Source organism: Amphiura filiformis, chromosome 6, assembly GCF_039555335.1.
Source record: "Amphiura filiformis chromosome 6, Afil_fr2py, whole genome shotgun sequence".
Classification (NCBI taxonomy): domain Eukaryota; kingdom Metazoa; phylum Echinodermata; class Ophiuroidea; order Amphilepidida; family Amphiuridae; genus Amphiura; species Amphiura filiformis.
The window spans coordinates 61,020,006-61,043,561 of NC_092633.1; the positions used below are offsets into that span (position 1 = coordinate 61,020,006).

The window sequence follows — 23,556 nt, forward strand, 5'->3', positions numbered from 1 at the left end:
GGAAAATAGTGTTATTTACCCAGAAACATGAAATGTTTTTAAATACAATTTACTTTTGGTTTTGGTTTTGGTCACAATGTTCTAATACAAAAAATGTTGGGTCAAAACACAGGTAATTTTACACTAAATTAAATAGGGTTTTATATGTTATTATTTTAATCAAATAAAAGTTTCAATCATAGATGTAAGTGAAATGGACACCAGGTTGAACAACATTTGAAGCAGACCATTTTCAGGCACAGTAACATCACACCAGCTTAGATGTGTAGGTTGTTGTTGCATATTATGGTCACCTACCTTAGTGCTGAGCATGTCTTGGGTGAGAGGCCTATCACCGATTTCAGATACCACCAAAGAACCAGATTCATCAGATACACTGTCATGAAAATAAATGTAATCATTGATATAGAATTAAAGAGTATTTATACATGCCTCAACAGAAAGGTTGGAATCCAAAAGCTCCTTCAAGGGAACTTTTAGCATTTAAAGGGAAAGTTAATTGTTGTTTTTTAAGTAGAGAATATATGAAATTGTTGGATATATTGCTTCTTTTGTGGAAAGTTTGGCTTATTTTTTAGGGAAATAATTTTGTTTCCAGGCCCGAGTACTTCAGTTGAGGGATAACCTATAATCTAAAATTGGTGGTGCTGCAACTTCTGAAAATGTTACAAGACAGCTTATTCGCATCATTTAGCTATTTTGGCATTACTGATGGAACTTTTTTTTCTCTATTGGGAACTCTTGAAATTTGATCTTGTACCCACTTTGGCTACCATGTAAGTCAAAGGTAGAACAAAGTCTTAAAGAAGATAAAATGATGTGTTAAGGAAGTCCCAAAATATGCAATTAGCTAAATATCTAGATTGCTTTTTAGAAGCTTATTTAATATTTGTATCAGTTGATATTGATGGTGACCTCCATGTTAGCACTCATTTATCAATTAAAGTAATTATTGTCTGCATATTTCTGGGAGCCAAAATCTACCCATCTGTTAGCACTCATTTATCACTTCAAATAACATTGCTGTCTACATATTTCTGAGTGAGACAACAGGCATATGATAACATTCTATCTTGTACAATGTGCACAAATACAATGTTTATTTGCCAATAACATGTGTCAATCAGCTCATCCTTTCATATTTATTTCTTTATGTGAGGACATCAAATGCCCTTCTTAATACTAAAATATTGAACTGCAACAGAGTTTCTGAATTTACAATTTTTCAATTGATTTTTAATTCAACTTCAATTTGAGAAACATTTTAAATCACAACTCTAACAGAAATCAGTGTTATTACATATTTGGTAAAATATAAAAAAATAGTTTTGTTGCTGGTAGATAGATCCAACCGTATGCTGTAATGATAAATACAGGCATCATATAAATCACACGTGCAATATTAAAAACAGGTGTTAACACTTAGATTGCCAACAACATATCACAGTAGCTGTAAGCATATAATAATATTTATCTTTGCTTGAATATGAAGCAATGAGTTATTCCATTTGAAATCCATACATCCCCTATGGAGGACATTGCCTTAATCTTCCACACAGGGAGTTTCCTGACTCCAATTGAAATCTACACCTCTTGTGTGGGAGATTAAGGGGGTGTATGGATTTCAACTGGAATCCCCTAATTCAAAGGTATGAATAGCATTGCTTTTTATAAAGAAATGCACATTTACTTTACACGTTTAATGGATATCCATTTTAGTACTACATACTCATAATAGATGCCAACATTCAGGAAATAAAAATAGTAAAAACCCTAGCCAATAGGCTGGAGGATCAGGGCAGCACCCTGGTCAGGGTTCCACTGGGGGTTTAGGTGACTTCATCCCAGAAGCTCCTGGGTTTTAAAATTTCATGAACTCAAAGAAAGCCTTTTCAGAAAAGCTCTGTTATTAAAATCAAGGTAACATATAACACTTTTAAATCACTGTTCACTCGCTTTTTTATATATATTTTTAGTTTTAGTAACTCTACCCATTTTTGAAATAGAAATAATAAGAATTGTCCCTTCCAAGATGGAGGAGGCTATTTGCCAGCACACCCTTACTATACTACCCTTCTCAAACGCCTAATAAGGAAAATCGGTCCAATGTTTCTACAAAACCCCTCTACTAGATTAAAACATTACTTACTGGTAGAGCTTGGTGTTGGCCACATTCTTGCGAACAAAGGTATCATCATCCTCTGCTGGTGGTGGGAAACTACCAGGTGGGTTTCCAAGGGCCTTCAAGATGGCGGCATCGGCCCGCGCAGATTGCTCTTCTTCCATTGTCTGCACATGTGCACGACCTGCACGCTCGTTATCTCTAATGTCACGGGCAACCTCAAGGCCCTGGTGAGTAAGAGCGAATGAAAATGTATATTCATCTTAAAAGCTACTGAATATCACGTATATTCAAAAAATTTATATCTTCAATACGAAAGGTCAAAATTTTCAAATGATAGACTGTTTTTCCTCCCAGTTACATACACATGATACACTTTTTAAAGTAAAAGTACTTATAAAGTTTACTTTGAGGACTATTAAATATCAAAAATATTAATTTTTAATAATTTGCCATAAAATTTGTATTATATAGTGAATTTCAAAAAATTATTTGATAACAGAGGGACATTCCTAGTATTCAGAATGCAATTTGGTATGTCTGATGTGCTCTCAGGTCCCACAAAAAATACTGTGCAAACGTTGCTATATTATTCCTTAATGAAATGGTTGCAAGATCGCCTTGAAATTAAAATGAACTACTGCAACCAGGTTTCCATCATTATTTCAAGCTTACCTTGATACGTTCTTGTCGGTTGGCTTCGGAGCCATTCCATACATGAATGAGTTTGCCCAAATCAATGATGAACACATCACCTCGGTTGAAAGAACTCCAGCTGAAATCAACCTAGCAACACATAAATTGTAAACACCAATTAGGAAAAACACAAACTTTTAATATTGAAATTTTCAATCAAATGAGGTGGGAGGATTGCTATGACTTTGTCTATACTTTGTTCAGCTTAAAAAATGAGACTCATAACATAGTGTATTGAAACTATTGATAAAGAACGGCATACATGTACATACACAGTTGGGTGCAGTACTTACGTAGTTTCACATTGCGTAATGTGTGACTTGCATGCCCTTATGTGAATTTACTCGAGCATAACTTGGAACAAAGTAAAACTCAAGTGTCTCATTTCTCCATTTTGCCATTACCCATAGTGCATCTTGATTTTAACCTCTAAGTACATCACACAATAGCAGACAAGAAATGTCACTATAATTGACCTTTTTGTAAAATCCCATAATTCCTTATGGTTATAGACCCGAGATGACGTCATTTGAGGTCATGCCAATGCGCACATTGTTTAGCAAACATCATTACTGCGCATAGCAAGTCGGCATGATGTCAAATGACGACATATTGGGTTTAACTGCAAGAAATTATGGGATTTACCAAAAAGGTCAATTTGTATCTTTATGAGGGAAAACACAGCTCAGTGGTTCTCTGCAGAAATATTATTATATATCCTAACATATATTGAACAAATTATACCTCAGCTATCTGATGCTGAACAATATGACAGTAATGGAAAGAAAAGTGCAAATGTTTTAATTTTCAGCACAAAGATTTTGGCAAAATTGAATCTCTTCCACAAGACATACAATACCATGTGTATTGTTTATAAACCTTCCTCGAGTCGGTAATGTGAAATCAAATTTTGTGATTTTCTCAACACCGGTTATTTTTTGCAGGACTCCGTTATGCTTATTGGATTCTTGGCATCATTTCCTTTCTGAAAACACAGCTCAGTGGTTCTCTGCAGAAATATTATTATATATCCTAACATATATTGAACAAATTATACCTCAGCTATCTGATGCTGAACAATATGACAGTAATGGAAAGAAAAGTGCAAATGTTTTAATTTTCAGCACAAAGATTTTGGCAAAATTGAATCTCTTCCACAAGACATACAATACCATGTGTATTGTTTATAAACCTTCCTCGAGTCGGTAATGTGAAATCAAATTTTGTGATTTTCTCAAAACCGGTTATTTTTTGCAGGACTCCGTTATGCTTATTGGATTCTTGGCATCATTTCCTTTCTGAAAATGTATACTTTTATATACTTCTCATCATTACATTTAGAGATACAATAAAAAACAGTATCTAAATTATTGACTCGAGGAAGGTAGGCCTATATAGACTATAGTGATATGTGTGACATATTCAGAAGTAAATGTAGAATATTTTTACACCTGCCTGTAGGCTCTTCAAGATGAAGGATATATTTATTTGTATTTAGAGTAAATAGCAACACCTCCCCATCTGAGCCTCTCATCTACAGTTCACATCCACACATGAATTAAATGTCAGGTTTCTAGCTGTGTGCTTGTTTGATTTTATGACAGGTATTACTGGGTCTAAAATGTGATCTCACATGCTTATTTACAGATTCATTTATCTATTTTCCTTTGGTCATAGTGGTAAATATCGATCGAGAGAGGGAGGATTTGTATTCATGCTTATGCATGAACTTTCAAAACAGACCCTAACAAGTATCCATAATACCATAAACTTAAATTTGGCCATGTCTACTACCCTTAAACAACTGAAAACAGCATATTTTTTTTGCATGTTTGAGGTCTTTTCAATCATATACTTATTTCTGCTTTTTTTAATGATTTGAAACCCTAAATGTGTACTTTTGATGTTTCAGGTTCGAGGTCCTATCAAAAAACCCTTTTTTTCACAATTTTTGATGTTTTTGACACCCTAAATAATATATGCACATACATCGCTTACCCGCGAAAAACTAATCCTTTACTTGTTTTTGCACGAGCATGAAATGAGGAAGAAATAAAAAAGCAAACCTCTTTATAATTTTAATTCTATGCCTACTATAATATCAAAAGCATGTAAAGTTGAACTTTATCAGTCCTTACCATCTACAAGTACTCAACTAATTTGCTTTAATTATCTTTTAACTTTAACCTGTATATAAATACAGTGTATCAAGCAAATTTGAGGATGTACGATAAGATTATATATAGAACTGAAACTTCCACTGAACATATTATACAATATATTAAAAAGTAAGCACAGATAGCATATTTCAAATTCACAAGTAAATTGGTAATAATTTCTATTGTTTATCCTAAAAGAAATTTGTTTTTTGCATGCCACATTTTTTTCTTCATTTTTTGTGAGTAATTTTACTACATTTTGTTCTTTTAGTTTGAGAAATCCTGAAAAATTATATCTTCTAGCAAAAATTTATAACAAATTATTTCAAGATTTTTCTCATACATTCTGTTTACAAGCAATATGAAATCACTAAATAATTATACTATGAAAATAAAATATAATTTTGCTACAACTATCAATTTTCATATCTAATCTACTCTGCACTGATTTGACAACAAATAATAAGCAATTTGAGGCATATGTTACCATACATCCCGACTCTAAAAAGAAAAAAAATGTGTTTTGCATTTAGGTTTTCAGGTGACCTAAAGCAATCAAACTTGTTTTTCTTTTGGTGTCAGGCTAAAAAAAATAAACAATCCTTTGTCTTGGAGCTTTTCTGATGCTGAAAATTTGATGTAGTATGCAGTATTTTGGTGTCTTTTTATACCATTGGACTTCCATTGCAGGCACTTCAACACATATCTAAATGCTAATATCCAATGACAGTTTGATACTGCAAGCTAGCGATAGTGTTTTTATACATCAGGCATAGAAACAGACTACATTATGGCATTATTGAGAATGCACAGTGTAAGTAAGGTTTATGCAATGAATGATAATGAGATACGTGACTGTCTGTTGACTGAACTTTGGAGCATAATGGTCAGTTTCATCAGGAATGTAAAAATATGAGTTCAGATTGTTTTAAGGCAGGACATTTTAAAGAATGCACAGAGAGAATTTTGGGACAAGTGTATTTTTTTGTCTTATTCATTGTCACACACAAATCGATAAACTTGCAAATTTATACTTTTTATATAAAGGAAAATCAAAAACTTCATAATCAATTCTTTTTTTATACATGGATTACATGTACATATTTTATATTTCTCAGACAACTATCACATCTACAATAGGTTCTCTACCGGAAGTCAGTTAGACCAAAATTCCTTCCCACATTAAAATATGTGTGGTGCTAACCTGCAAATATGGCAGCGGCAAATCACGCTATGTGTAAATATGGTAGAGAAGATATCTTACCCTTCCCAGAATCCTTTGCAACATGTTACACCACCTCACATAATCAAGTGACACTCTTATTCTTTTGCACAGACTCCCTGTAACTTTTTTCATATTGTGAATAGACTGGCTAAACAGGGGTTAGTAGTCAATCATCAAGTATTATAATTGTCAAAATTAGAATCTGCTCTGTTCATTAAGGTACCTTTTGTTACCGAGACCCATGTCGAAATGCATAGCCCAAAGCACAGAAAACTGAAAAAAAATGCATTGTGGGATGTCTTCTCTGGGTATGGAGTTATGTATACAAAACACTCACCTCTTGGATCCTGACAGTCCTGCGCCCCTTGAGCTTGAGGAGTCTGTTCTCATACTTGTCTCTGTCAACATGTCTGAAACCAGACTTGACACCGCCCTTCTTGTACCTGACAAACAAACAAACAAAAAATTAACTTTTGAGTATTTTTTTCAATATTGTCTCCTTCAGATATTTTTCAATCAAACTTGACACATCCCCCATACCCCAGGCTACGGCTTTGTGCACATGCTTCCTATTAATATTTATTTAAAATTCATACAGTGCAGGCTATGCATCTAACTATATCATATTGAGATTTTCCTACCAATATTAAATGAAATATAATGCTTTTACAATATTCATTGGTTTTATGATAGTTGTACTAAAATTATATGAATTGGTAGAAAATGCCTATAATCAAACACACATACGTATTATGTATGCATCTGCATCATTGTGAAATTTGCTTGATGTGTTACATAATTGCATAAGCACGGCTAAAGCTATTATAAACACACCAGAGGGAGTATGGGTCTCAAATACAAGTATAATAGAAAATTAGGTAACTTGCATTGGAAATACTCACTCCAGTTGTACAAGATATATGTAAAGCCAAATACAGTTGGAGTATGGGGGCCCTACTATAGGGCCTTTTAAACAAACTATATCCGAGAACCGCTAAAACCCACTAACTGCTCCACCTAAATGATCTGGGGAATTAACAGTATAGGTTTCATTTGAAAAACATTCCATTTCAAAAACACACTCCCTCTGCGGAAGACTTTCTTCAATCTTCCACAGTGGTATAGCAGATTTCAAATGGAATGGTTCATTCTCAGTAACCGGTCTTTTCTCAGACCACCATGGCTGGCTACCAAACCGCATATTCAGGGATCTGCAGTTCTAAACAACCATCATTTATATCACCATATATGTGCTCAAAATCAATGCTATCCAAATATTACATTAAACCACTAAAAACATGATAATATTTGTCTGCAAAAACTTTCATACTCTGATACATTCTCATCTCAAATGACAAAGTTCAACAGCTCCTATTTCCCAATGAAATCCTAGAATGTAACATTTTGTTGAGCAGCATGAGCTACGTACGTATCCAAACATACATCATCATTATAGACTGTGTGTATCGGCATTGGGGATTAAAGAACTGATCCTGCCAGGATCCCAACATTGAGAACTTGGTGTCATATGTAAGTCTAGTTAGTTATTATGCATTAGCTGTTGAACAATAAACCAAATACGTCCAGTGAACTTGCTCAACTCATTGGTAGCCATGGCAACTCGGTAAGTGACACCCTGGTAGTGATATTGTAGACAGCAATGATCAGTCTCCAATCTCAATGCATATCCAATTTGCCTTTTAACACCAAGGGTTTTGCTAAGTAATACTGACAAAATTAGACAGCAATGATCAGTTTCAATGCCTATCCAATCGCTCTTATTTGTCATTATATTTTCACACCAAGGGTTTTGATAAATAATACTGACAAAATGTTAACTTTTCTAACTTTCACTTTCCTTTTTAGAATTTTTTTTTTATTTATTCATTTTAAAGATTTGCAATTTATATATTTTTTATTTGCAGAGTTTTTCATCAAAATACATTCCGCACTTTAAAATTTTCAACCAATCAGCAACTCATCACTGCAATATTCATGTTTATTAACACAATTGATTCATAATTTATTATTATTATTTTTATGCTATATTGAAAATTTAACAATGATACTAGCAAAATACCAGTATGTCTGTGAAATGTATTATGTCATAATTTCTTTTAACTGAGTGATTTTTAAAAACTATGAATTCATATTCCAGCTGCTCTAAATGATGAAAGAAAAGGATAAAAAGCTAATAAATAAGATCAGTCTGGTAATTCTTACGGATGTAATTATGCAATATTATATCATCCTGAAACTCGGTTTTGATCTGGCTTTAGTGCGAAGGGAATTGAGTCGTATTAATTTCATTTCAATGAACTGAACACAGCAGTACAAATGTGTGCCAGGCAAAAAGACATTATCGGAATAACAACCAATCCAGAGTGAGTTGGATTTACTTACGCGGTGTTCGTCATGCAGTGTACGCGGATGTTTATCATCAGCCCTCGAATTAACCCACGGCACCCATGGCATTTTGCCGTGTGTGCCCATCCCCACTGCCGTAATGCCCTCAAAATATGTCATTTACCCAAGGCAGTCACTTGCCGTGCCCTCTAATGAAGTTGCCGTCATACTGCATTCATTCAAATGAAATTCTTACTATTTAGTCACATATCATTCCAGATTCAACTATTTTCATATCCATGAAAAGCAGAAAGATGTAGAAGATTTTGGGAATTCCAAACAAAATTTTCTTATTTCAGACAATATTGTGTAAAAATCAATTGGGTTTAATAAATTTGAACAATTTTTCATCTTGATTTAACAAAAAACTGTCAAACAATTCCAGTTGGATTGAATACCATGGTGACACTGGAATCAGATGGTAGTATGTGGCAGGGATGTGTGGTTTTTAAATGAGATAGTCCATTGCATGCCTTACTTTAGCCATGGAAGAAAGAGATAAGAAGGAACCACAACGAACGCATTCACTTTGTCCACTCCCTTTACCGACATTTAGTTGACATTGTTATTCATGAGGATTTACTTTGATCAATACCCAGCGTTAAATAGGTGATTGGTATTGTATTCCATGTATTTGCATGTCTTCTGGAGCGTGTGTGAAGGATGATTTGAACTAATGACCTTCCGTGCAAGCACCCTATAGGATTTTCTCTGGTGACGTGATCATCGGTCATTGATGGCCTACATCTTTTTCTTCCATTTTGCCCAATTTTTCCGAACTTTGATGACTTTTTTCTCAGAGTTGGCAGTCTTTGGCACTGAAACGAGTTAGCTAGTTACGATTATACACATATAAACTATTAAATTAAACAGGTTTTATGTACCGGACTCAACCGAACATTGTGCATTATTTAAAACATTTTACATCTATTTTTCATCGAAAAAGTCACCAAAATCTTACCTTATTTGCTAAAGATGAAAATAAAAAAAAAAACGGCCGATTTTGATTACCTTTTCGATGTTTTATAGGACATTTTCTACACAACACGATCAAGAAAACAGTTTGACTGTAGATCCCAAAACAAAGCTACTATACATGTTCAGAGCATCAGTGAAATTCCATAATCTTACTTCTGGGTAGCGTTTGTTTGTTCGTGGATGGGTTTGTTATACATTTTTCCAGTAATGATTTTGCCAAGCATCGATCGCGGTAAATGGATTATACATGAAAGTAAGTACCATTGATAGCTTTTCTTTTCATGCGTCAATAGAAAAGCGGATTACAACTTGGCCGATCGAAGTCGTTGTGGTTCCTTCTCATCTCTTTCTTCCATGCTTTAGCATATAGCCTAAAAGGCAGGTGTGAAAACTTTTATTGGCAGGTATTTACCCCACAGGTACCAGAAATAGGATTTAGGGAACCAATTTGCTAAAAAATATGAGCTTTGGAATTTAAGGTGTATGCCGAGAGCTACAATACATCAAAATCGGTGTCAATAACAATGAAAAATAAAATAAAACAAATGTAACAGAACTGTAAAATTTAGATATAGAAATCAGAGTAAGTTAAAATAACAGGTCTGAAGAGTAGCTGGAGATTCTGCAAAGGGGAGGGTGTTATCAAAGTGGCACATAGCCTAGGCAGGTAGTTTTGATTACCTCCATGGCCGAGGTATGTGAATGCCTCCTAGGTGTGAAAGTCAACTTTGTATATTCATTCCCAATTACATCCTTTGACAATTTGGAAGATGTTGCTCTATACTTAAACCTGAGACGATTCGTCTCAGCTCAAACACCAAATTAAATGGTCCAACAGGTAGGTAATGTGATTGATGCGACTATCCAATCACTGTGCGCACGGGCTTGATAAAAAATTCTGTCTTTGAGTATAATTGAGATGAAATCAATGTAGTACATTGAAGCCAAGAAGCTTGAAAAAAAAAGTTATCACACCTCTCAACATCGGAACACCCCTACTACACCAACATAATCAAGCAAATGATTCTGGTGGGTTTTTTGTATTTTACCTGATGCCTTTCTTGAAGTAGGAGAGGAATTGTTTGCTTTCACTGTTTTGTACTTCTCTGTGTTGTATGGGTCCTCCTCCAAGATACTCATCCAATTCAACAGTCTTGTATGCTGCAACACCTGCTTCGTCCTGCAACAAAGGAAAGGGGAACAACAGAATTATAAATAAATTTACATATATGATATCAGGAGACATTTTTGCTCATACTTAATAACCACATTGTCACAAAACAATGAAGGAAGTATAAGAGCTAAGCCAATGCTAATTAAAGTACAACAAAGTGTTTGTCAAGGTATAGATTAAAAAATTTGAACAATAATGTGAATTTGGGACGCTTTTCACTTATAAAATACGAATGCCTTAATCAATTTTAGCAAATGAGGTGTCATAAAGCTTGCAAGATGCTTTCAAAAAAGAAATACTAAACTCAAAAGTGACTTCACCTGCAAAGTTCACCCTTTTGATGTGTTGTGTCATATATATCAAAACAACATAGCAGATCTAGTGTCTCTGGTATTGAAAATATATGGCAGTAATCACAATAATCTTTATAGTTCTATATTATTAATGAAATTTCCTGCATATGTATTAACTGAATTATTGCTATTCAATTACAATCTAATAGTCTTGATAACAATTAATAATAATAAAAATTATAATTGCACAAAAGTGGACTTTGTAATATATGGCATGCACATGTTTAACATTAACCACACATGAATAAGTACACATGCGATAGCCCTAAACCTTACTAATTACTGAATTATCAGTATCATAGATATGAAAAGGACATCCCTTGCGCTTCGCACATTCTAATTATAGTATTGGTTAAAACCAGATGATTATATTAATCAATGTATGAATCTCACAAGCTATTCCAATTGAAATCCATACACCCCATATGGAAGACATGACCTTAATCTCCCACACAGGGGATGTAGATTTCAAATGGAGTCACCCATTCAGGCAACCCCATTTGAAATTCACACTCCCTATTTGGATGATAAAGGTCTTGTCTTGTATGTATGGGGTGTTTGGATTTCATCTGGAATAGCCTGATGTCCTTGAACAACTCACTGGTTCATTCATACGGTTGCTAACTCAGGTTGCTAACAAGTGTTGCTAATATTAAAGGGTGTAAAATACATTTGCACACTGTAAATTGCAACAAAAAAATAGAAAAAGAAATGTTCATGCATATGACAATTCAGGAGGGTGTATACAAATGACCATACAGAGATGTCCCGCAAACATGGGTCTCATTTTCGGCCATTTGGAATAACAATGACCTATTTTTCTATCTTTTTTTTTCTTCAAAAATTGGCCCAATATTTTCTTACTATTAGTCCAATTTTTCCTAACTGTAGCCAAAATTTGTGGCAATTTGAAATATTAATTTGGCCAAAAAATTGGAAAATTTGGCCAAAATTTCTTGAAAAAATGGTTTCAGGACAGGTCCACTTTCAAATCTCAGCAGCTCACCCCCACCCAAAGCAAACACAATGAAAATTCTGCCAATTTTGAGAGTAACATGGATTTGCAAAATGTTCATAAGTTCACTAATATGTGACCATCCACCACGAAGTGGTAGTAAAGTCGGCCCTAGATCATTTTCTGTTTATTGCAAATTTTGAAAGAATGCACTTTCAGCTTTACAATGACACCTCAACCAGCTTCATTGGACATCTAGATTATGGTTCACCAAATGTCAAATTCCTATATATTTTACATAGAAAAATCCAATACTGTTTTTGATTGTATCTCAAAATGGAAAATGCCGACTTTACGACCAGTTAGTGGTGGATAGGCACATATTTCATTTTCTATTTTGTGGCATGCAATTTGAGCAAAATTGACATATTTTCGAAAAAGAAAATGCCAGCTCTTGTAGTTCAACACACCGTAATGCATAATGTAAGTTTACCTGTGATGTTTCTGATCCAAGCCAGAAGTGAATGTTCATCTCTTTACCGGTACTAGATTTCTTCACCTGTGAAATGAGAATAAGAATAGTCAAATATTTTAATTCAGTGTTGAAGTAACAGAGGAAGCGATTGTGTACTGCAATAGTTCAATGGTAGAGTATTGGTTGTGTAGTGGTGTGTATTCGCCAGCGAAGTGGTTTCGTATTAACTCCTTGGTAACTGGATCACACACCTTTTAGAATTGATAGTACATGCCATGAACTTTGTGTTGCGATCATTTTGATCGTGGCGTAGAACTCAAAAGCATGATCCAGTTAACATGGTGATAATCGGATTACACGTAACACTTCGCTGGTGAATTACATGTCATCTTGTACCTGCAATGCATGGTTGCATGTTTATGTATGACATAATGGGGGTGGTTGTGTGTATGTTTGTGAGTTCTGACTACACGCTATCCAAACAAGCCAAATGAGAACAACAATGTCACAAAAGTTCTTTCTGGGTTGAACCCTTTGATTCCAGAAAAATACACCACCACTTTTGGGAAATTAAAGAAATATTATTTTCTTTTGCCAAAATTTATTTGAACTTTCTTTACCCAGGGTAGCTCCTTTTAAATCCTAATCCATTATTTAGTTCAGAGTTAGTTCTAACTGCATGGCAATAAAAGTCACATTTTAATCTTTTTGCAATTTGAGGGTAAATGAGCACAAATCTAACCATTCATTTTATAGGCTAAGAGTTAGCTCATTCATTTTGATATTTTATGTTATTTTTAATAACTGGCTATGAAAAAGATTAAAATTAGAACGCATCACTTGAAATAAGTCCTGATATTTTATGTTATTTTTAATAACTGGCTATGAAAAAGATTAAAATTAGAATGCATAACTTGAAATAAGTCTTTGGGCTTGGTTGTCACAGCGTTTGAAAAAACACCCTATAAATGCATGTTTGTTGCCCTAATTTATGAAATTTGGCTAAATATGAACTTTCAACTTGTATTGACAGTTAGAACTAACTAAAGGATTAGGATTGGGTTTCATTTTCAAAAGCAGGATAACATTTTTTTATTATTTTTTTTTAAATTAGTGCTGTATTTTTCTAGAATGGGGAATAAGCTCGCACAGTAGAAGAATTTTCTCAGGGAATATTTCCCTTCAAGATGACAGAATATGATTTAAATTTGTTGTACTTTAATATAGTACCCTTTTTAATCACAATACCTAAAAAGTGGTATACAATTCTGTACAATATTAATTTGCATGCAAAATGTGCACTCACCAAGATTCAAAATTATTGCTTCGATTACCAAAACAAAATAATGTATATTTCAAAATGCATTTATATGAACCAAAACCTTGATGAAAGTTTGATGAAAACATAAACAAAACTTGCAGATATATCTCTGTATAAATCAAAATTATGACACAGCAAAATAGAAAATGAAGAATAATATTTGGTGCATACAAAAAAATAATCAGCACAATTAATATAATAAGTGGTAATTGTTATGCGATTAAGAAGATAATACTTTACTTGTGCTTAACCATGATCGATAAATAAAAAATATGTTATTTATTCACATTTGTACATTAAGTACAACAACATAACACTTCAAGTGAAGAGAAACTTAGTCCAAGTACCAACCAGCGGTGTAGCCATGGGAAAGGACATTTTGCCACTCCCCCTTTGTGGGATGCTGATTGTAATATTATATAATTTTGGACCTTTATTTTAGACCATATTTGACCAATGCTTGAAAACTTCAAAGTCACCTCCCCTCTCATGGCTCTGGAAAAACTTGGCTACACCACTGGTACCAACATAATACATACAGAGCCAATATGAAATCACAAATATCTATTGAGAGTAGAAAAGATAAATAAATAAACATAAGTCAACTGAAAATTCCCTGGTGATTAGTGAAAAAACCATGAAATCAAACCAACAACAGCAAATATATGATGTAATCAAATTGATGTACGGTACATAGAACACATAATCATAGGGAATAATTAATGCAAACTACAAATGCCCCAAGGCATGCAGCTAAAAGTTGGTGATTTTGATATAACCCATGTATAATGCAAGTTGCATTATGTATCATACGTGATATTTAACATGAAACCCAACTTTAATAATCTTTGATGACCAAGTTCAAGTGTCCAATAAGGAAACATCCAGAAGAATACGGAAGTTTTGACTTCCGCTGTGGCTTCCTCCAGGGCAATTGGATCCCGGAGATAGATAGTTATCTAGCATGTAGTACTTCAATGCAATGACCTACTTGTTCTTATACATACATGTACTACATGTACATGTAGGATTGTAGGTGTAGTAGTAGTAGCTTCTGGGTCCTAATTGCAAACCCAACATTTCTGTTTTTAGTGTTTCAAAAACATTACATTAAATGCCTCCCAGAATAGCAGTGCTTTACACTGAAGGAGCTACCTTGTATAAAGAAAGCTTAAATAAATAAATGAATAAATAAACAAATACTGTAAATTTTATACAGCATGTACTCTAGTAACTAGTTTTGTGTTGAAATGCATCATGAATATTCAACAGTGAGTTTATATAAATCATGTAAATTATCATTGTCACACTCAGAAACATTTTATAATGTAATTTATAATGTAATTTATGATTTTCAGAAAGATCCCTAAACAATGAAACCAAATCTGGTCTCACTCCTAAGTCCATGACATCCAGCTTGAAGATCTTGTAGAAAGTTTGAGCAATTATAATTTGATCCAAACACGCGTACGTTCTATTATATTCTTATCTCACAATTTTCAGATGGCAACTTTTCAGAAGTTTTTTGACAGAAATCCTAACATTTATAAAAAAAAAAGCATTATGTTGTCAAAGATTTATGTCAAAAAACAAGTTTGATTGATTTGCATACTCATATAAATTTATGCAAAAACGTTCAATTGGTTTGCATGCCAATTGTTAGGTCATTCTGTCATGTTAGTACAAAAACATGCATCAGCTGAGATATATGCCAAAACACAATAGCTGCCGAGTGTGTTCCATTGTAACTTATAATCAGTACCGCTACCCTAGATGTAGGGCGGGTTGGGAGGGGTGCCCCAACTTTCATTTGGGGGTGGTAAAAGTAGGATATTTTTATACAAGTTCTTAATCTATACTAATTTGGAAATTAAAAAAAGTCTTAGGTAAGCTAATTTGGAAATTCGAAGTGAACATTACTTTCAGGAGGCATTTAGAATGGATTTCTACAGTCTAGGGAACTATGATTTAAACAATAATCATAATAACTGCTAAGGTGGGTTGGGAGGGGTGCCCTAACTATTTCATTTGGGGGTGGTAAAAGTAGGATATTTTTATACAAGTTCTTAATCTATACAATTTGGAAATTAAAAAAGGTCTTAGGTAAGCCGATTTGGAAATTCAAAGTGAACATTACTTTCAGGAGGCATTTAGAATGGATTTCTACAGTCTAACTGCTAAGGTGTCATTTGGAATGAACATATAAAATGTATGTAGAATTTTGTAGAAGAAACAGTTCGTTCAGAGAAAGTGAGCCTGTTGGACTACAGGTGTTGAAGAACTACATAAGATGCAAACTGAATATTGGGCTATCCAGTTGAAAGGAGTGTAGATATCAAATGGAGTCACCCATTCAGGTAACCCAAATTCACACTCCCTGTGTGGAAGATTAAGGTCATGACTTCCATAGGGGGTATATGGATTCCATATAGAATAGCCCATTTTATCAATAAGTGAATCCATTAGCTTATTGATCATCTGAGAGTTATTTTGTATTTCATCACAAGGCAGCTATGTTACTGTATGCATCATTCCTCAGTGCAACAATTAGTTGAGTTGTCAATTATTCACCATGCTGTCATGTCTCATATCCGTCTAAGTAATTAAACGCATGAAACATTGTGACAAAGTGTGAAAAAGACACACAACAAAACCAGCTAAATTAAACAAACAAGATATTTCACTGAAAATCAGTGAAATTACCTTTGTTTACAATTTTATAACTTATATGTGCAATTAAATTCTAGCACATGTGCAAACCTTAACCTTATCTCTTAATGAACAATAGCACCCCTGGTTTGATACTTAAAAAGTACTTGGTATTCCGGGTCCCGTCACATAAAAAGGAATTGAAAACTTCACCTTTTTGCATTTTGTGTGCAAACCAAAACCTTTTTTAGCACAAAACTGCACATTTGTTGGTCTTAAACATACCCCCTTTTTGCATGAAATCACAATTTATATTATTTTAATGTATACTCTCTGTTTTTAAACAAAACAAAAAGTACAATAACTAGAATCTGTAAGCGTTAAAGAAAATAAATCAGAAATACAAAGTTAAGAACTGGCTTTTAATTGCTATGCATGCTTGCCCATACTTAACTTGACAAAAATACCCTTTTTCACTCAGTATTTGTAGAATTTTATCAACTAAAAAAGTACCCTTTTTCTGAATTTTGTGTTAATAATAGGGATTTGTGAAATCTCTTATTTTAATCACTTTTTTCCACAAAGTTTTCCACATACCGTATTTCGCCAAATAGTCGCCCCCCTCAAATAAACGCCCCCACCACTTTTTTTCCAACCAAGATGTTTCAAAAATGCTGATATTTCCATGCTATCTTGTGTAGTAAGCTTACCAAGTTGTGCACATGTCAATAATAGCGTCAATATAATTGGCGAAAATCTGGATCAGAAACCCGGAAGTGAACCAAAAGTCAATGTCAAAAGCTCATAGTTCATCATTTTAGCGTGACTTTTAAGCTTACCAAATGATTTTAACGGGAATTGTCGTGCTAAAAATGACCTCTAATAAACGCCCCCCCCTGGGAAAATGTAACGCCCCCGGGGGCGTTTATTTGACGAAATACGGTATCCTTTAGTTTTCTTCAGAATGAAGGGACTGGGTCTGTTTTAAAATACAGACATTTGTCATCTTATACTGTCAGTCAGTATAGAAATTATGTGACAATTAATTGGGACCTGGGGATTGCTAAATATTCCAGGGACCATATTGTACATCTCACTTTCAATGTGTCACAACTTTGACATTTCTCAGGAAGGGGTGTCTTAATTATTATGTATTTAAAATGATACTATTCATTTATTCAGTACAAATGATCAATGCTGCAAACATGGATCACATTTTCGGCATTTTGGTATATCAATGAGCTCTTTTTCTAGGCCAATTTTGGTATATGGATGGGTCATTATGAGTCAAAATTTACTAAAAATTTGGGGAAAAGTTGTAAAAAATCTTTCCGAAAAATGTGCTTTGATGTAACTGGATGGGTCCAAATTACTTGTTAAATTTGTATAGTGATGGGTCCATGCACTTTCAATATTCAATGGCAACTCTCTATAATTGAAGACCGAATTAAAAAGACTATAGTTTGCGTCTGACATCAGGGCAAAGGCGCTGCGTGATTAGTTGCTGATGACCTGCTCAGTATGCCGTATTTGGTCTGTTTGTCAGGACGTCATACGCAAACTAGTCTTTTTAATTCTGTCTTCACTCTTCAATTATACCCCCACTTCTTCTCCTGTCCGGTTTTGAACCACAGCCCCATTTGAACCACAGCCCCATTGGCTTATGAAGACAAGATCAGGGATAGCAAGCCACAAGGGTTGACCGGGCCTAGTCACCGATTCCATGCCGATGTGTTCTCGGATCATTGTGCAATTGGTTCATGTGGAATGCTTGGGTCGTCAGTCGCTTTGTGCACCAAACTTTTTTGATGTTTGGTAGTTACCGTACTCGCCCCGAGTATATTTCAAATGTTTGCAATATAACAAACAAAATCGCTAAGAATGTTTTTGCAGATGTAAAAGATTTTCTAAAATGTATATTGATGAAAGTAAAATAATGAATCTTGAATGAATAAACAAATAATGAATAATAAAATAATAATTATATTTAACATAGATTCCCTTCCAAACAATGAAACGCTATAACCTTGACTGGATTATTTTTTCGTGTTTTAATATATGAACTTCATTCCTACCTCCACTTGCATGTTCTACCCTAGTTAAGGAGTGGCTAGGGTTTAAAGGACTGAAAGGGAATTGGTTCTTTACTATAAAAGTGGAAATTTTTGTATAATTAATTTTTCACACTTTTAATTAATTTGAAATATTTCACTTGTTTTTAAATTTGCAATTCTAAGAAAAATATTCCTGTGTTATTAATATCACAGTCGCTGCTTGGAACGAGAACAGCGTGAAAATAAACATATCACGAACCTGTGAGGTAAAAAATTGGTTCAGTATTTTAATTATTGGGCATGCTGAGATACATTTTTCATGCTTCATTTCACAAATAGGAAAGGAGTTTCTCAACCTGTTGTATGGGTCAAAGCACTCAAAGAATTTTGCTGAGTGAAGTCAGATCTTTATAAATATAAAAGCAAAAAGTATGTCTGCCAATAATTTTGAAGAGGTGCGGCCGCATTCCCCCAAATTTGCAAAAGTATTAAAAAAATCCCCCTTATGCTTTTATGGTCTAAAAAGGTTAAAATTTTGTGAAGGTCCACTTTTCACAAAATGCCCTCTCCTGGAAATAAGGTCCCCTTTTCAAAATCCACGCCCCACCTAAAAAAATCCTGCGTACGGGGCTGAATAATTTTGTACTAAAATTGTAATTGAAAAAATGGTTGTACATCATTTTGCCATAAGAAGCTACATGAATATGCTTACTACATGTAATGCCTTACATGAAAAAAAAATCGCAAATACGACTTCCGGTTTGTAACACAAAATGGCAAATACTATGAAATTAGATCTGTATAAGTGCATTTTTATGCAAGAATGTGATTTATTTAGTTAAATTTATGAACATTCTATTTTAATGCGGTGATGAATTGGATAAAAATGTGCAATTTTGCGATGCTAAAATGCAAATTTGTTGGGGGGGCGTTTATTTGCGGAAACTTTTTATCACAAAAACCATAGTGGGCATTCATTTCAGATGGTGTTAATTAGAGAATATATGGTATGTTAAATTTAATCTAATAACAATATGTAAATAATAAACTTTCTAACAGACTTATAATTACTATGTTGATGTTACTAGCTAATGCCATATACGTAAAATGTATGTGAATGGAGCCAAATTTGGGATTGTCCACTGATTGATGCTACTTCGATGCATGTTATAATGAACTATCAACAAATTAATCAGAATTAATGGTTATTTTTTATTGGTCAATCCATACTGCATGCATATCAACACCCTGCTATGATAATTGCCCAAGTCATTTTTTGTAATTTTGAAAAGTACAAAAAATGGTTCAAGCATGCAATTAAACAAATTTATTCACCTATCTTTGCACAAGAACAAATGTTAATAAGACAAAATAATGATCTGAAATGAATAGGGTGATTATGTAAATGATGCATTCTTAAACCATATATTTATATAAATTACTTTTTAGGCAATTATCGTTGCACGGTGACGATATGCAGCTTTATGATATCACAATTTAAAACAATAGTCAATTAATTGATATTTATAAATAATAATGACCGACCAAGAATCAAGGGTCGATCAAAAGATTGAACAAATTTGGCTCCATTTCCTAATCAAGATTAAACATTAACAAACTACATGCAACAAAAGTATGCATACGTTGATCAATATTCACATTGTAGGACCTGTCCCATAATCTTAACCCATTTTGACACAAATCACATTCCTCTATTACATTTGTAGCATCAAAGATCCTAAAATTTTATTTTAGGAACTCTTGTAGCATAGAGCATGCATTCTCATGAAGCATAATGCCTGGGCATGATGTTCAAATTGAGAGAGATATTTGGTACCCACTGTACGAAATGTACCAGAACTTACAAGCCCCACATACCAACATACAACAAAAATTGATCAAATGTGCCTCAAATTGCCCATTTTGATTAAATATGTATACAATTTCATTTTATAAAATGATCAAAAATACTTCCAACTTCAAAATGATTTCCAAAAAGGTTCACGTTTTGGGAATTTGAATAATGTTTACAATTTCATTGTGTAAAATGATCAAAAATACTTCAACTTCATACAGTGAAAAAATTATTTTCAAAAAAGGTTCAAGTTTCGGAAATCTCACTGCCCCTCCCCCTTGAAGAAATATCTAAATGTAGCTAGTACCAGCTTGTCTGTTTGTTTAAATGGTCGCTCCGTGTGGAGACACGCTTAAAACATATGGGTTTTTTTCTCAACAAACAAACTTAACCAATCGGCACAATGACAAACAACAATTCTGGGGCTTGATTTTGAGTTTGGATTGGATAGATGGGATTCCAAAAACATACAAAATATGAAGAAAACAAAAGAATATGAAGAATAGAAAACCAAAAAATATACTAATATTCTATTATTTCTGTTGAAAATGACAAATTTTGCTAAAATTCAGTGAAATATTTGCACTTTTTCCAGATTTTGGAGAACATTTTGGAAATGCCCCACCTCTATACCAGTTTTTTTTAAATTGCGACCAGTAGCTATACCAAAGAGCCTGAAAATACACATCAAATCTGCCGCACATCCCCTATCCACCTTTTCACTATAAGAACTCCCCAGACAAAAAGGCTGTAGAGAATTAAGAGATGTTTCACTACTTTTGTATGCTCAGATAGTGTGAACTGTGTCATATGGGTCATAATGGAACTTCATCAAGGATGCCATAATTACCGCTGCTCCTGCACCAGGCTTCTCCTGACTATGATCTATAACCTGAGGATTATAAACAAATTCAATCAGAAATGTTCACAATAATTCAAGATTTAAAAATAATGTTCTTGAAAGATCAAAAAAAAATAATTACAAAAAGTAAATCTTATGTATATACACATAGCTTCAGTCAATATGCTTCTTTCAATTCAATAATAAAAATTGTCAAGGACAAAGCCAAACATGGATATTGCTGGTCAAAATATAAACCACAATGAAGAGATACCAAAAGGAAAAGGAAACAGATAAATGGAGAGATAAGGCCTCTAAAAAGGCCACAAAATCCTGGGATCAAAATATCCTTGCATTACATGCAATTCTAATCCTTTCAGTAAGTTCCAGACCTCCAGTGAAACAAGGATTAGTTCTGCCCTGGGTTTTCCACTAAAGCATATCAGGTATAACTATACACATATTAAAATGAATATTTACTTTACTTCCTACTTGGTACACATATACTCGTACCTACATCTGACCTACATAAAAAGTATCACAAAATGAATTCAACATGACACATACTTTCAACAATGTGTTTTATTAAAATATTTGCCACCTTTTCATGACACATGCAACAACAGCTCCAGTAATAAAACTGGAATCAATTATTGTATCCACAAAAAGATTAATGTTTTGAAGTTTGCAAAGATGTATGGTTTGTTCTAGAACTAGCTAGCCCCGTTCACAAACCACGACGCCTCTCGAATATAGAGCGAAGCGAGCACCGAGCGTGGACAATTATTAAATTGGTGGAATATCTTAAGTATCAGCTGAGTACAGCACAGAGCCTATGCTAGGTTTGTTCATGATGCACTAAGGGTGGTTCTACTATCGAGATATGGTTCTACTGTATAATTTATAGTCCCAAAAGATTTGCGTGTACATACTATTTTAGGATACCAGATGAAAATTTTTTGATTACACCCCTCCCCTTTGTACTAAATCATGATGTTTAATTTTCAGTCAAAACTAAATTTTAATATTTTTAACAGGAGAATTAAAGCAACAAAACATCTAAATGAAGGTAAAATTACAGTGTATGGAACATATAGGGCCAGTTTCTTGAAGCATGGCTATAGGATTCAAAAGCCATCAAGCTTAAGCCCAATTAGTCCTTCATACCAGTGCTTACAGTTATTGCACATCATACATCACCTAGAATGATAAATCAATAAAATGGATCACCTTGGTAGGGCTAGTCTGGTGGCTTAAGGAAGCTTGACCACTAGCCAAGCTTCAAGAAATCGGACCATAGAATCCACAGAATCCCACTATAAAACATTGCTGTGCAAAGATATGCATAATATTTATTTGCTTTCTTTATTCTGTGGTTGTAGATTCAGGTCGTAATCATCTATAAAGATGACTTAGCTTAGGTTTAAACTCTACCAATATGACTTCAATTAAGATAGTCTACTTCATAGCTCCTTTTCAAATTAACACTTCAATATAAACTCATCTCACAAATTCCAAATTCAGAATGAGAACCGGTCACTCCCATCCCGGCTCACATCCGAAAACTGTGAGGCCATCTTAAGGGATCTAAAATGAGCGTTTATTGCGTTTCGACAGTATTTTTGTGGGACATGAGAGCACCTCAGACCTATCGAATTGCATTCTGAATCTGAAGCATGTCTTTCTGATATCAAATAATTTTCATTTTTGAAAATCACAATATAATACAAATTTTATGACAAATTATAAAAATTTGATATTTTTCAAATTTTTGATATATAACAGTCCTCGAAGTAAATTATATAAATCTAATGTTATATTCTTAAAGTGTATGTAGCAGGAGGAAAAGCCGACGGTCAATTGAAAATTTTGACCTTTCATATTGAAGATATGGATTTTTTTCCCAAAAGACCTAATTTTTCTGGTGTTTTGGGAAAAAATCCATATCTTCAATACTAAAGGTCAAAATTTTCAATTGATCGTCGGCTTTTCATCCCACCTACATACACTTTAAGTATAAATCATCAGATTTCTAACGTTTACTTCAAGTACTGTTAAATATCAAAAATATCAATTTTTAATGCTTTGCAATAAGATGTGTATTAAATTGCTAATTTCAAAAATCAAAATTATTTGATATCAGAATGACATTCTTCGTATTCAGAATGCAATTCGATATGTCTGATGTGCTCTGATGTCCCAAAATAAATACTGTCCAAAAATTCATACCCCAGCCCTTAATGAGCATTAAGAATCATAATCAGATTTTATTGACATTCATCTTACAATAAGA

At 33.7% G+C, this 23,556-nt stretch overlaps 1 protein-coding gene across 1 annotated transcript in view; it reads right to left on the reverse strand.

Moving 5' to 3' along the window:
* The window catches only part of LOC140155761 (advillin-like), a 73,822-nt gene that overhangs the window by 35,753 nt on the left and 14,513 nt on the right, over positions 1–23,556 (reverse strand). The window contains exons 3-8 of the mRNA XM_072178720.1: positions 12,562–12,627; positions 10,636–10,766; positions 6,540–6,645; positions 2,798–2,908; positions 2,150–2,349; positions 298–376 (exon numbers count right to left, since the gene is read on the reverse strand). Of these exons, the coding sequence (XP_072034821.1) occupies positions 298–376; positions 2,150–2,349; positions 2,798–2,908; positions 6,540–6,645; positions 10,636–10,766; positions 12,562–12,627 (693 nt within the window). The remainder of the gene's footprint in view (positions 1–297; positions 377–2,149; positions 2,350–2,797; positions 2,909–6,539; positions 6,646–10,635; positions 10,767–12,561; positions 12,628–23,556) is intronic.